Raw genomic sequence first — 13442 nt, 5'->3', positions numbered from 1 at the left:
CATAGGTTTCCTTTCCTCTTTCGTCTACCCCGGAGTTGACTTTTTATTGGAAACTCGCAGAGGACACTTACCCTACCGGTGAATCCAGTTTTTAGTGGAGTCCGAGTTGCTTATTTGCGTCTTTTCCTTTGTATGTACGATTTTAGTTACTTTTTGTTCTTTGTTGTGTATGTCTGTTTTCCATGTTTAGTTTTTGTCCCTGGTTTACATTCTTGTGATTTCCGCTATAACCTTCTATAACCTTGGTTCCCTTGATTATTCTCCCAAAAAAAAATCCATACCCCCCCCCCTCCCCCACCCGGAAAATGTTGCTGCCTGATGATAGTGCTAAAAATAAAAAGATAGAACAGGTAATAAAAGTGACATTGTCATGTTCACCTATCAACCTTTCTGTTCATTGTTTATTTTCCACAACAACTTTCAATCGCGTTTCGTCACGGAAAGAAAAAAACAGGGCCTATATTATCTCACAATAAAATGATTGATTGATTGTTGGGGTTTAACGTCCGAGCAGTAATATTTCAGCTATATTCAGACGATGAACATGAAATGAATGATAAATTAACATGAAATGATGATGAAATGAGAAAAATGGATAGGACACAAGGATAATAGGGTCGAAAAATTTTTATTGCCACTAGAAAAAAGGGGCGCAAAGGTTCCTACTCCTATCAAATACCACATCTGGGTTCTTTAACGTTTGAGGAACGTGGCATCCTTTCCAACATGTTGCACCACTGTGGTTTGCGATCAGGTTTTCCGTATTATAGCCTGACAACCCCAGCACGTAACACGCCAGGGGTACCCCATTCCACCAGCTGGGGCACACAACCCAGTTGCTCTATGGGTAGAGCGCCTGGCCCCCGGCTAGATTTCTGAGCACTATTTAGTTGCCTTTTACGACAAGGTTAGCGCTGCTGCAGGCCTATTCTTTTGACACCCGGACCTGCATGGGGACTCACAATAAAAAGTCAGGATACAAAATAATATCCTAGCACCACTCCGTCTCATACCCATTCAAAATTGCCAACGTTTGCTCCATGTAATAGACTAGCCACTAGTTTTGCGTTTTGATATTTTATTTGCAGATGATACTAATCATTTTGAACATACACAGGAAGGTTGTTTTTATTACGATTTGACGTATCTTTACACTCGTTTCATGGCAAACAAGTATAGAAAACTAGTAGTGGTAAGATTTACAAGACAATAAAACAAAAAAGCCCATTTATCAGCTATTCATATAGATGAATCAGGATGGTTATAACATTATACTATTACATCGAACTATACTAATGGGGCTATTTGAGTCCCATCCAATTTTTGCATTTGCACCGCAGCTTTTGGACAGCACCAAATAATAGTTCATCTTTACAAATATCTTTACAAGTCCGCAAAAGCAGTAGGAAGACACGTGATAGAAGAAATTAAACTTCCAAACACCTTAGTTTGTTGTTTTATCGATGAGCGATAAGAATTTCTAATATTACGTCTTCATATCGTCAAACTGTCGGTACAACCCCACCTTTAGCACTTCCACACTGTCTCTTTTCTTTTCGCTGTCGCTTCGAGACAAAATACTCATTTAAAAACATTTACGCGATGATTTAACGGCTGAAACTATCTAATACTATACTGATACTGATTCAATAGACGGCTTACTTGGATTTGTGGGTTATATCTTAATTAATCCAACTTCCATACGGGGGGTGTTAAAATGAACAGCCGTTATTTTGGCTACGCATAGGGAATTTTTTTGTGAAATAATGTTGAGCTAGTCGGAAAGCGTGACGATAACATCGATAAGAGATACGATGTGATGGTAGTCTGTGCAGTGGAGAATAATGATTGTTCAAACAGTTTAATGATACCGTACCTTGAATCGTCAGGTCTTTCAAAATTTTGCAGTGAAGAACTATTATTAATAGTTTTGTAGAAGACTCAAACTTGCTTTAACAGGATCAGCTCATTTACAATTTTGTTGTCGAAAATTTGATTTTGGATATCGTTGTCATGCAAAACAATCAACATCTTATTATTGAAAAACGGTGTTTACCTACCGGAATATTTACTCCAGAAGTGTAATGCTATAAACAGTATTCTTTGTAAGTATCATGCAAATTCCGTAATATGTGAAGCACCACAAAAAGATTTCACATTTGTTTTATAAGTTTAAATGGTGAAATGTAAAATTATTTATTCAAATCTGTTTGCTCTTAGGAGATAATCCACATAGAAACAGTTTATATGCTGTTTTAGTGCCATTTAGATATTTATCTCCCTGATGTTTTGTATCCCATAGTACATTCCGTATTTTTTTTTATCTCCTGAGAACAAAGGTTATATGAAAAGCCACATTTTTCATTCATTTGTTTTTTTTTTATTTTCATTTGAATGCAATATTTTATTATTTAATTGGTATATTTTTTTTCATTTGAATGACCTCATGACGTCATAGAAGTCCTATCATGCCAATATTGCATATACGCGAATGATAACTGTCGCTTTTAATCGAAAAATCATGATTAAATAAAAAAATATTTCATTCAAATAAAAAATTAAACCAACTGAATGAAAATTATTGCATACAAATTCAAAATTATTGCAATTGAATGAAAAATACTGCGTTTAAATTGAAAAGTATACCAATTGAAAGAACAATAACGCATTCCAATACAAAGTTATACTAATTGAATGGAAAATATTGCATTTAAATGAGAAGAGTAAACGAGGGAACCAAGATTCCATACAAAGAAACAAAAGAAGTAAATGAGCAACCTGGACTCCACTGATAACAGGGAGCATGGACCAGGTGATCCGGTAGGGTAAGAGCCTTATGCTTTTCTAGAAATATCCACCAGGTTGCTCTTAAATATCATTTCGAAAGAGAGAAGGAAAACTACATTTTGTTGAACGGTTCAAATCGGTTCACATGGTAAAGATCATCCTCCCAAGTTAGGGTTTTGAGACCACCTTCGCTCCTTCAAAGCCCTGACAACAATCATTCATATTTAGCGAGTATTGTTTGGCCGATTGGTTGTTTCTCCGGGTGCGAAGCACCAATGAAAATCGATTTGACATATAACGTCATTGGAAAGGTAAAAAATAACACGAGGTAATGGATATTACGGTATTGCTAGTAACTGACAGTTGTCATAAATGATTCAATATGAGCAAAAATGATACCAGTAGAGTATGTTTAGAGTCTTTACCAAAAAAAAAAAAATAGACGTTATGTATTTGCCAAAACGTTTACCCTTCAAAAACAGTCAACAGATGTAATAGGAATTTACGAAAGGAACGAATGATTTTCATCCCATTTAGGTTACAGTTGTTTCCATAAACCTAATAGATTTAAAAAAAAAAAATACAGATTAGCAGAGAGGCTTATTTCAACACTACCCTGCATATCTGGCTTTTAATTAGTAAATTTTCTAAAATTTCTGAGTTGAAAATATGGTAACTCCGCTAAAGTAAAAACCCCTGGATGTATTATGATAAATGATGTACCAAATTAGATGAAAGTTTGGAGAACGGCAACATATACTTTTTCATGTATTGGAAATAAGAGAAATGTTGATATTTTACTGTTTGAAATTAGTTTTTTTTTAAATGACCAAATTAATCTATATTTTTAAAGATTCATTAATTTTAATTTGTCTTTGAGTGTTTATAAAACATTGATTTTGTTAAAACAATAGGTTGACGTCACAACAATGGTTTAAATTCTTTTGATTTCCGCTAGAATCATTGTTCCAATGAACGTTTATTGCCATCAAGATTTCAAGATTTCAAGATTTTCTTTAATTAACTCAGACATGGAATACATGTAACTTGAGCAAAACAAATTGAAACATATTTTATACCTAATATATTATATATATATATATGAATTAAAACAGATACATTTAAATAATACAAAAAATAACTTCATAATATTAATAAACATGAATGAAGCACATCCATCATCACCAAACATAAAAAACAATAAATAACAAATAATTCCTGAATTAGAACAATAAGGCAATCTCCTAAATACACAACGACAAACGTTAATACACCTCAACATTACATATAGAGAGTAGTCCTATCATGTTCGATATATTTGGATGTTTAAGATAGCAACTAGGAATAAGTTTACATCTTTGAGAAACTAAATGGTCAAATTTGCATATAAATAAGGAATGAGATTCATCATTGACAACACCAATAATACATAAATGACATTTTCTGGGTTGCTTAGGAACAATATTCCATCTACTCTTGATTACTCATGTAAACAGCTGACGTCAGCTGTGCAATAGACGTAAATGTCACAAAATATGGGTCTATCAGAAGTACATTTTTAAAATGGAAACTATAAAATACAAAAGTTTTTTAAAAAATAATTATTTTGCCTTATAGTGATAACCAATTTTAGGTTGACAAAGTGTTAGTTGCTGTTCACAAGATAAGGTGTCGGCCCTATTCCATATTGATTGCTTGTTACATTTACTGGTTCACAACCTTTGTCCGAAAAGGGCATAGAATTAAACCCAATGTTACCAGTTGACGGCATCCCACTGTATGGTTGTAATCCAAGGCTATGTGTGTTATTCAAATTTGAAGGGTAAGACCCTGATGTAGGACTTGGGTAATTCTGTAACCCTTGTGAATATGGGGTCATTCCGGAACTGTCAGTAGAATATGGTGGTGGTGGACTCGAATCTGGAATACACAATTTTAGTGAATTTTGTACATTGCATGTAACAGAAATAGAAGTCAATTTTACCTTAGAAACAACTTGTTTATATGAACTTATTACAGAATTGCAGATCGGATCTTTATTCTACAATATATGTTTTTTTTTTATTTGTCGCTATTGCTTGGTCGGAAAATCGTAATTAAAGAAAATTGGTATTGTGTCCTCTTGAGTGAAAACAAATGTATATATACCTCAAGTACATTTTAGAGTAATGAAGAAATAAATAAGTACTATTTTTTGTCTGTAAACTAATACAATATGTTCAATTTCAATTCATCATTGTTTTTAGTGACAAAATTTACTCACATGCAACATTTGTACTGCCCATTGTATTTCCACTAGCCGTCGTTGACTTACTACACACACCCCTTTTTCGTATCAAATAGTATAAAACGTAGCCGATAATTGCTGCCCCAATACAACCAGCGACAATTCCCGCATAAGCACCAGTACTTAATCTGAAATGAAAAGAACAAGTAAACTATAGAGAGAAACCCGTTCATTAACCCCTTGCGCTGAAAAGATATGCTTAACGTTCATGTCTATTCACTCTGAGACCATTGCATGTCGTACATGTGCTTGCATATAAATAACATGACTTTGTACTCACGAGTCTATTTATACTGTGTATGAAATGTTGACTGCGATTTGGGAAGTAGCATTGACTAAAACTGTGGAATGTCAATACATGTAATTTCAAAGAGTAATCAAGATCCGAGCGGTAATCAAATGAATATGTTTCAAGGATAAAGACCAGGCAGGAAATAGACAGGAAACAAACAAAATAACACGTACAAAGAGAAAACCGGACTCAACTAAAAACTGACAACATGGACTATGGGCACCAGTAAGGTAAGCGACATCTGCTTTTCTTCAAACAACCGCCGAGTTACTCATGCAAAGGGATTTGCTACGCATGACACAATGTGTACATCAAATAGTAAAATGTATATTACACTATACAAGATACTACGGTTGCTGACAAGGTGAATTTGTATTACATTGCACTTAATGAAATATACAAGACTTATCAGCCATACTTAGGGAAATACCATCTTATTTTTCATAAGTAAGGGGCGGTAGGATCAAATTTGAAATAAAAAGGTAGGATTGAAATTTTCGAGAATTTAAAAAGCCTGGACCGGCCATAAAAAAAAAATAAAAAAAGCGAGATCTATTGTTGCCCTATTATTTTTGTTTGTATTCAAGAAAAAAAGACAGGACGATCAGGACCTAGATTTTCTCAAAATAAAAAGACAGGATGGAAAATTTGGGCATAGCCCCGAAAAATCAGATGGTCCATTAATTATAAAAACGGACCACAGAGAATCACAAATCTTTAGAATAATCTACATCTTTATTCTGACTCGAAATAGACGAAATAGAGCAAATCACTATAACACCACAAGCTTTCTATACTGTGTGCTCAAACACTGCATAGACAAAATAGAATCAAGAGATACAAATATTTGTATCACGTATGTATTGCAGATTCAATATCTATAAGATAATCATATTTTCTAAGGGAAAACATTCGTTTGTGACAACTGACTATTCATCACACTATGATAACATGAATTAGTAAGTATAGCTCTGCCTTAAAACCAGACAGAAGCTTCTAAAGGGTGATTCGTTGCATTTTATAATACCAAATATTTTTATTGCAAATCTGTATTAGGAAATATAAGTGCTAATATAAGTAGTCCACTGGGGATATTAAAACTCAAAATTTGGTTATGTTCTACTACAGAAAAAGTACGGGAAAATTTCTCGCCAAAATTTTTACACACTAACCAGTCAAAAAATATTTTAAAATACAAAGGAAAACCCAAATATTTTTTGATTGGAAATCCTTCAGTAGGCCTCATAGAAACTTTATTCAAAAATAAAAGTGCAAATGAAAGTTGCCCACTGGAGGTATTAACACGTAGTTTTTGGTTTTGTTCTACTACTGAAAAAATACAGGAAAACTTCCCACCAGAGTTTTTACACTATAACCAGTCAAAATATTTTCACGGTGAGTAGCAGATCCAAGGACATGAATATAGGAAGAATTGTTTTTAGGATCTAACAAACGTATTTATACAGATTCATTGATTATTTGAAGATGTGCTGAATCACCACCTGCCTGGCTTTTATGCACAAACATACTTAAGTACCATTCCGTATAAGAACCAAGGAATGGGTGGTACAATTATCATTTTTCTCAGTTTGGTATATTACATCTAGAAAACAACCAAAAATAACTATTTCATTAATCATGAAGCATGTGTGATGTAGTTATTTTTTGACTGGTTATATAGGGTAAAAGTGTGGTAAAATCTTCCCGCCATTTAACCATAGTGCATTTCAACTAAATTGGACATATCAATATCTTAAAAAGGCATTTTGATGATTACTTGTGGGGATTATGAGGTGTAAATACTTGGATTGTGTAATAAAAAATGCGGGTTTTTTTTGTTTGTTTTTTTCATGTGCAACACATTATACACACTTTGCAAAGTGCCAATTTCATGTACAATCTATATAACTTTTATTTCAAATGCGCAAAAACCAAATAAAAAACTAAGACTGGTTATGTGATCAGTAACTGTTCCTGAACAAATAATAAAACTGAATTCGGTGGGTTTTTGATATGCATGAATCACGTTCTGTCTGATGTTTAGAAAGACTGATACTTAAGTCGAAAGTGTTATTTTGAAGTCCAAAGCAGACATTCTAGTTCTGAAAGATTCAGCAATAAACGTCCAACTTCATATGGATTTTTTCTGAGCATTTGGTTTTTCAGCAAATTTTCTTTTTTTAAATATGGATTGGTGTGTTTCTTAATTTATGTTTCTTGTGTCACACAGTGTATCAATCAAGTTAAAACTCACTACATAGACCCAAAACGCGAATGAAAAAAACTTTCAGCTTTTCTCACCATGATCTCGCTTCGTTCGGCTTTTCATTCTATTTCCGCCTCGCCCTGATCTGGAATTCTGGCTTAAATTCGCATCTGAAACCAGAATCGACTTGATGACAGATGTAGTTACATATTACAAGTACATGTAAATACTTACGACCATCCAGAACTGGAGTAGTAGGAATATGTTCTATATCGACCATATCTTACTCTGACTCTAGATCTTGCATGCGTTGATAATGCTGAAAGACAGGATAGGATAGTGTATTCATGTAGGTCTTATCTATGAAGGACGGAGCTGATTACATGTAACATAATGCAGCAGCCTTCGCGTTTGTCATGTACACTCTTAATATTGGGTTTTCTGATATTCGGGGTTGAGTGGTACCAGTATTAGTACATGTATTGCAATTTATGTTGTAATTTACGTGATTTATCTCACCATATAAACAAGTTTCGACCGCGGATGTATCTGTGCAGTGCACTCCAGTAATTATCCAGAAGTAAGTAAAATATAGTAACACTTTTTCGATAAAACCAAGAAGATAGAAATGATTATGTTAATTTACGAGGCAACTCATAGCTTCTGATGGAAATATCAAAGACCAGAGAATTGAGAAAATTCTGGGTAATTTTAAAAGATGTTAACTAGAAATAGTTATACGACCAACTCTATTGCTTTATCAAAAATTGAGTAAAGAGTAAAGGGATGCTGGATGTACATTTTACACATAGTTCTGCCTAAAAAAGCAAAGGGCGATTCATCATATTATCTTAAATATTCAGTGAAACTGTATAAATTCATTTGTTAGGTCCTAAAACAACACTTCCTATGTTCATGTCTTTGGATCTGCGACATGTATTTATCGTGAAATATTTTTTTACTGATTATTGTGTAAAAAATTCAGCGGGAAGTTTTCCTGTACTTTTTCTGTAGTAAAACATAACAAAATCTGAGTGTTAATATCTCCAGTGGGCAACTTTCATTTGCACTTTATTTCTGAATGCAGTTTCTATGAGGTCTACTGAAATAATTTTGAACAAAAAGTAACTGGGACCTGCCATTATATCTTGAAAAATTATTTGGCTGTTAAATTGTAAAAATTTGGGCGGGAAAATTTCCTGTACTTTTTCTGTAGTGGAACATACCAAAATGTTCATTGTTAATATCTCCAGTGGACTACTTCTATTGCTCTTATATTTCCAATTACAGTTTTTTGATAGGTCCTAAAGAAGCATTTCCAATAAAAGGTATTTCGAATTAAGAAATACATGAACCACTTAAATATAAGCCTCTAAGTTTTTAGGCAGAGCTGAACTTATTAATAAATTCATTCAGAAAACATTACTTACGTGTAAAAAAAAATCCGACTGCAGTAATTGAGTTTAGATTTATTATGATTCAATATAAAAATCTAATACTACATGGCATCTTTGATGTCAGCGTTTTTTCTAAACGGCTTAATACACAAACTTTAAATTTGTTTGTACAATGTTTATTCGTTTATTATTTGTTTCATTCAAGTTATAGGACTTAGATGTAACTAAACAAGCTGAGAAATTTGATGAAGCGGGTACCCGTTGAATAGAATAGAATATTAAAAAAATAAAACAATCATCTGCCATTTATATTATGGCACATACAACATATATGTACATACTGTATTTATAATGTGTCGACACAGTGGCGGATCCAGGGGTGCAGGAGGTCGGCATCCTTCCATTTTATTGGAAAATTGGTCATTTTCATGTGTAAAATTGACAAAAAAATGGCAAATAATGTCCCCCTTTTTCTGAGGAACCTCGGCTGGCAACCCATGCAACACCGCAATCCATTCACAATGAGGTTTTTTAAAAAAAAGGCTTGCCAATATGTTACATACGTGAAAATAAATATTCATGTACATTTTGTATTGCAACTTGAATATTGGTAATGGGTTGTATGTATTACACAGTACTATTAAAATGTATTTGTCAAATTCATGAAATGGTTAAAAAATTTCTTTAATTATACTGATGATGGGGGCAGAAAAGGGACAGGAACAATTATCGAAATGAATGCGTTTCGTTTTAATACAGTCATGTTTACCACAACAAAAAGGAAGTTAGAACAGGAAATTAAAAAATGGGATCTCACGAGTATTAAATTTCAATCGTTTTTTGAAAAAAACCCTTAATTTCATCTATTCATTAAGATAGACCAGATATGAAACCCGAATAAGAAATTCAACTTTAAATTTACTAATTTTGTGCTTAAAATTTAAAGTATTAATTTAAACATTTTTAGAGTATGGCATTGGTTTGAGTAGAAACAAGTTATGTTAATGCTGTAGGTATTAGGATTAATTTTTACAGTTCTGTTGGAGTTATTAAATTTCGTATGAGTTTTGAAGGAGTTCTATGTACAAGTTTCTTGTGATCTTTTTAAGATGTTTTAACGGTTTATTTCAGTTGGAGTTACTAGCTCATTCACATGCGAAATTTTTCACATGAAACTCATACAATGAGAAATCATAAGTTTTGATATGAATCATTCGTATGAGTTATTACATGATTTTTTTTGGTTTAGGCTAGCTTTCGAAATGAAAACCAACTTACTACAATCGTTTTATGCAGAGCTGCGTTTTATGAATGCGAACCTGACATTTCTAAAACCGGTCATTACAAAAACACACACATGCTTTACGAAACCACAAACATTAAGCTTGGAGAGTCTCGCTAAATCATTGCCTTTAAAAGGCGAAACATGACGTTTTTGCAGTTTTAGTCAATAACTTGAAAACTATAATAGATAGGAAAAGACTTTCAATTAATGAAATGATCGGTCGCTCTTTCCGATAAGACCTACAGGAGTTTCTGTACATGTTGGAATAATTTATAAGTGCAACAACTCTTGAAATGCAAAAAATTACGTTTTATGCAGTTTTTAGCCAATACAAATGTATCTTGAAAACCATGATAATAGATAAACAAAAACTGTCGACTACTGCAATGATCCTTTAGGTATAGTTCTTTTACACTGACGAGTCGATCTCCATTGAAGATCTGGGATTTCTTACACGAGTGTGAGAAATTCTGTCTTTTCACGCAGCAGACGAGTCTAAAGACGAAGGAAGAATTTCTCGCACGAGTGGACGAAATGCCAGATCTTCTATAGATGACGAGTGTAAGAACGTATTTTTTCCACTTTACAGCTTAAAATTGTGAAATCACAATAAAGGAACTGGAACTTTTTTTGCGTAACATGTGTAAACAATATACTGACCCAAATGCATATATTGTCATTTGCGTAGTAGATTTTGGTATACACAGCATCGAAGTTAATCAATTAACAATTAAATGACATGAAATAACAATAAATGATCGAATAGTTTATAGGGAACATATTTGCAAAACAGGTTCTCACGTCTATCTTGCATGAATTGTAATTTGTGAATTGGGAGCAGTAAGTGTGTAATATTTACATGCTGCTGGAATTTTACTGGATATACTCCAATGGTGGATTAAAATGCCTGTCCAATGTATTAAATGAAATCATTATTTCAGGGCTATGTTTTGTCATGAGCAGTGTTATTTTGACCAGTTGTTTAATTATATATGTACATGGACAAAATATAAATGTAAGCACATGCCCGGGTTCTCCGCCATGTAAACAACTGGGGGACACGTTGTTCAACTATTAAAGCATAAATCCGGAAAAAGTCAACTAAATAATAATCAGGAGCTGGGCTTTCCACTATTTTAAATATTTAATCCACTGTTCTAAGTATATTGTTTATTATTATGTTATATAGATGTTAAAATAAGTTATGAATAACATGAGTAACGCTCGATGTCACAAGAGTGGAGCATGATGGTAAGCTAACTAAAGATACAAAACGTGTAGAGAATATAACACACCAACCCGCCCCCCCCCCCCAAATTGTAAATAAAATATTAAAAATTCTAACTCTGACCAATGGATAACTTTCTAAAGTTCAATCAAACCAAAATATTTACTTGTCAAAAGCAATTAATTAAATCAGTGTTATGTTCAACGGGGGACAGTGTCATAAAATGTTATCAAAATAAAACTACAGATCTTTATCCTGTGATGCTGGGATAAATCAACAGATGGTCGTGAGAAAGTCTGTGCATACAACTGTTAACATTAATCTTAATCCTGATCTAGCTAATTACCATTTACTATTTACTGACCCACAATTAACCCAAAACATAACAACAGAAAATGTCATATTATAGCAGCCTTTGTAGTATAGTGGCGATTACATCAGTTTTTATCAGGAGGCTGGAGTTCGAATCTCCACAGAGGTTTTGTTGCTATAAAGTTATTATAAATACGATTTACATGAAATCCACGTCGAAGTTTCAAAATGAAAATAGACAGACGACATTGATTAATTTATTCATTGACCTTTTGAACTTTACTGGTCAGGACTACTTTTATTTTGCTCTTTGCATTTGGCTACTTTACCCATGACAGACACTTTTGGGTGCACTTGTCTATGTGCTGTCTGTCATCGAAAAACAACAAAAAGGAAGAATTTAAAAATCTCTAATGGGTCAAAGTTGTATGAAGACTCCTTGTTGGAGTTATTGCCCTTGAAAAGGCGAAAGCGATTCAGGCTTCTTGGAGCCTTTAGTAATACAAATCCATAGTCAAATATAGAAATATGTGTGGTCTGTATTTGTTAAGTGAATCATAAAATTAATGTTCCCTAAATAATTATTGTTAATTGGCAGCATATTTATTCTGCAGATAAACGAGTGTTAGGTACCTAATTTAGTTGATAAATCCGTTTATCAAAAGTTATGAAAATTTATTTTACAAGGAACATATCAATTAAAAGTATGATATTAATAATACACGTGTAAATTTAAACAAACCTGCAAGTAAACACACAAAAACGATGGAAACAGTTTTCATAATCTTGTCCATTTCACCATGAAAAAATCTGCATGCACCTACACGGAACTTTTACTACGTTTGTGAAAATGTATATGGGTCAGGAAATGGGCAATCCCTACATATTACAAGTCATTTAACTCTTTGTTAAAGGTAAATTTCATGTGTTTTTCCACTGTAAATTGAAACTTCCCGGAGAATGAACTAGAACGACTAATAGGAGTGTACATGTAATTTTAAAAGGCTAAGTTAATTTTAATGCTTAAACTATAATTTGATATTATAGATAACACATTGTAATAGCTATATTATAATAGGCATTTTTTGTTTAGCTCATCTGGTCAAAGGCCATGTGAGCTATTGCCATCACTTGGCATCCGTCGTCATCGTCCGTTGTCGTAAACATTTTTTTCAAAACTCTTCTCCTCTGAAACTACCTGACTAATTAGAACCAAACTTAGTATGAATCTTCCTTAGTGTATTCTGCGTAGCTTTAAGTAAGGGATTTTTGGTCAGTCGAAAAACATGGCCACTGTCACTAAAAACAGAACAATGGGGTCAGTCAGCAGTTTTTCTCATACATTTCTAAAGCAGTTAAGTTTAGCCAAATTCTTTCAATTGCCTAAATGCTCCTTATTATAAAGCCTACAAAAGCCTCAATTGGATCAAAATTGTCGGATGACTCATTGTTAGAGTCATTGCCCTTGAAAGGTGAAAATGAAATGATGTTTTTTTTTCAGTTTTCAGCCAATATCTTGAAAACTATAAAAGATAAAAAGAAACTTTCATTTGATGAAATTATCCTTGTGATATGTTCTGCCTTAGTCTTCTTTTGGCTTAAAATTGTCGGACAACTAACTTTTTGTTAGAGTTATTTCCCTTGAAAG

General features: G+C 33.2%; 1 protein-coding gene across 2 annotated transcripts; it reads right to left on the bottom strand.

The window, feature by feature from the left end:
• Positions 1 to 3781: 3781 nt before the first annotated feature.
• On the bottom strand, positions 3782 to 12696 carry LOC148628274 (uncharacterized). 2 transcript variants are annotated; one of them, XM_088585370.1, is made up of 4 exons: positions 12537 to 12696; positions 7807 to 7891; positions 5051 to 5202; positions 3782 to 4707 (listed from the first exon to the last, which is right to left on the bottom strand). In XM_088585370.1, the coding sequence occupies exons 1-4, from the start codon at positions 12586 to 12588 to the stop codon at positions 4433 to 4435; spliced, it is 564 nt and encodes a 187-aa protein (XP_088441496.1). In that variant the 5' UTR covers positions 12589 to 12696; the 3' UTR covers positions 3782 to 4432. The 2 variants fall into 2 exon arrangements, with proteins under 2 accessions (XP_088441496.1, XP_088441504.1); XM_088585378.1 differs by having other exon boundaries at positions 5111 to 5202.
• Between the last annotated feature and the right edge of the window lie 746 nt (positions 12697 to 13442).

Source organism: Perna viridis, chromosome 1 (assembly GCF_037379345.1).
Source record: "Perna viridis isolate PV_CMFRI_1.1 ecotype Kerala chromosome 1, ASM3737934v1, whole genome shotgun sequence".
NCBI classification, from domain to species: domain Eukaryota; kingdom Metazoa; phylum Mollusca; class Bivalvia; order Mytilida; family Mytilidae; genus Perna; species Perna viridis.
The sequence above is the reverse complement of the archived record's forward strand: the minus strand, read 5'-3'. Positions and strand labels throughout refer to the sequence as shown.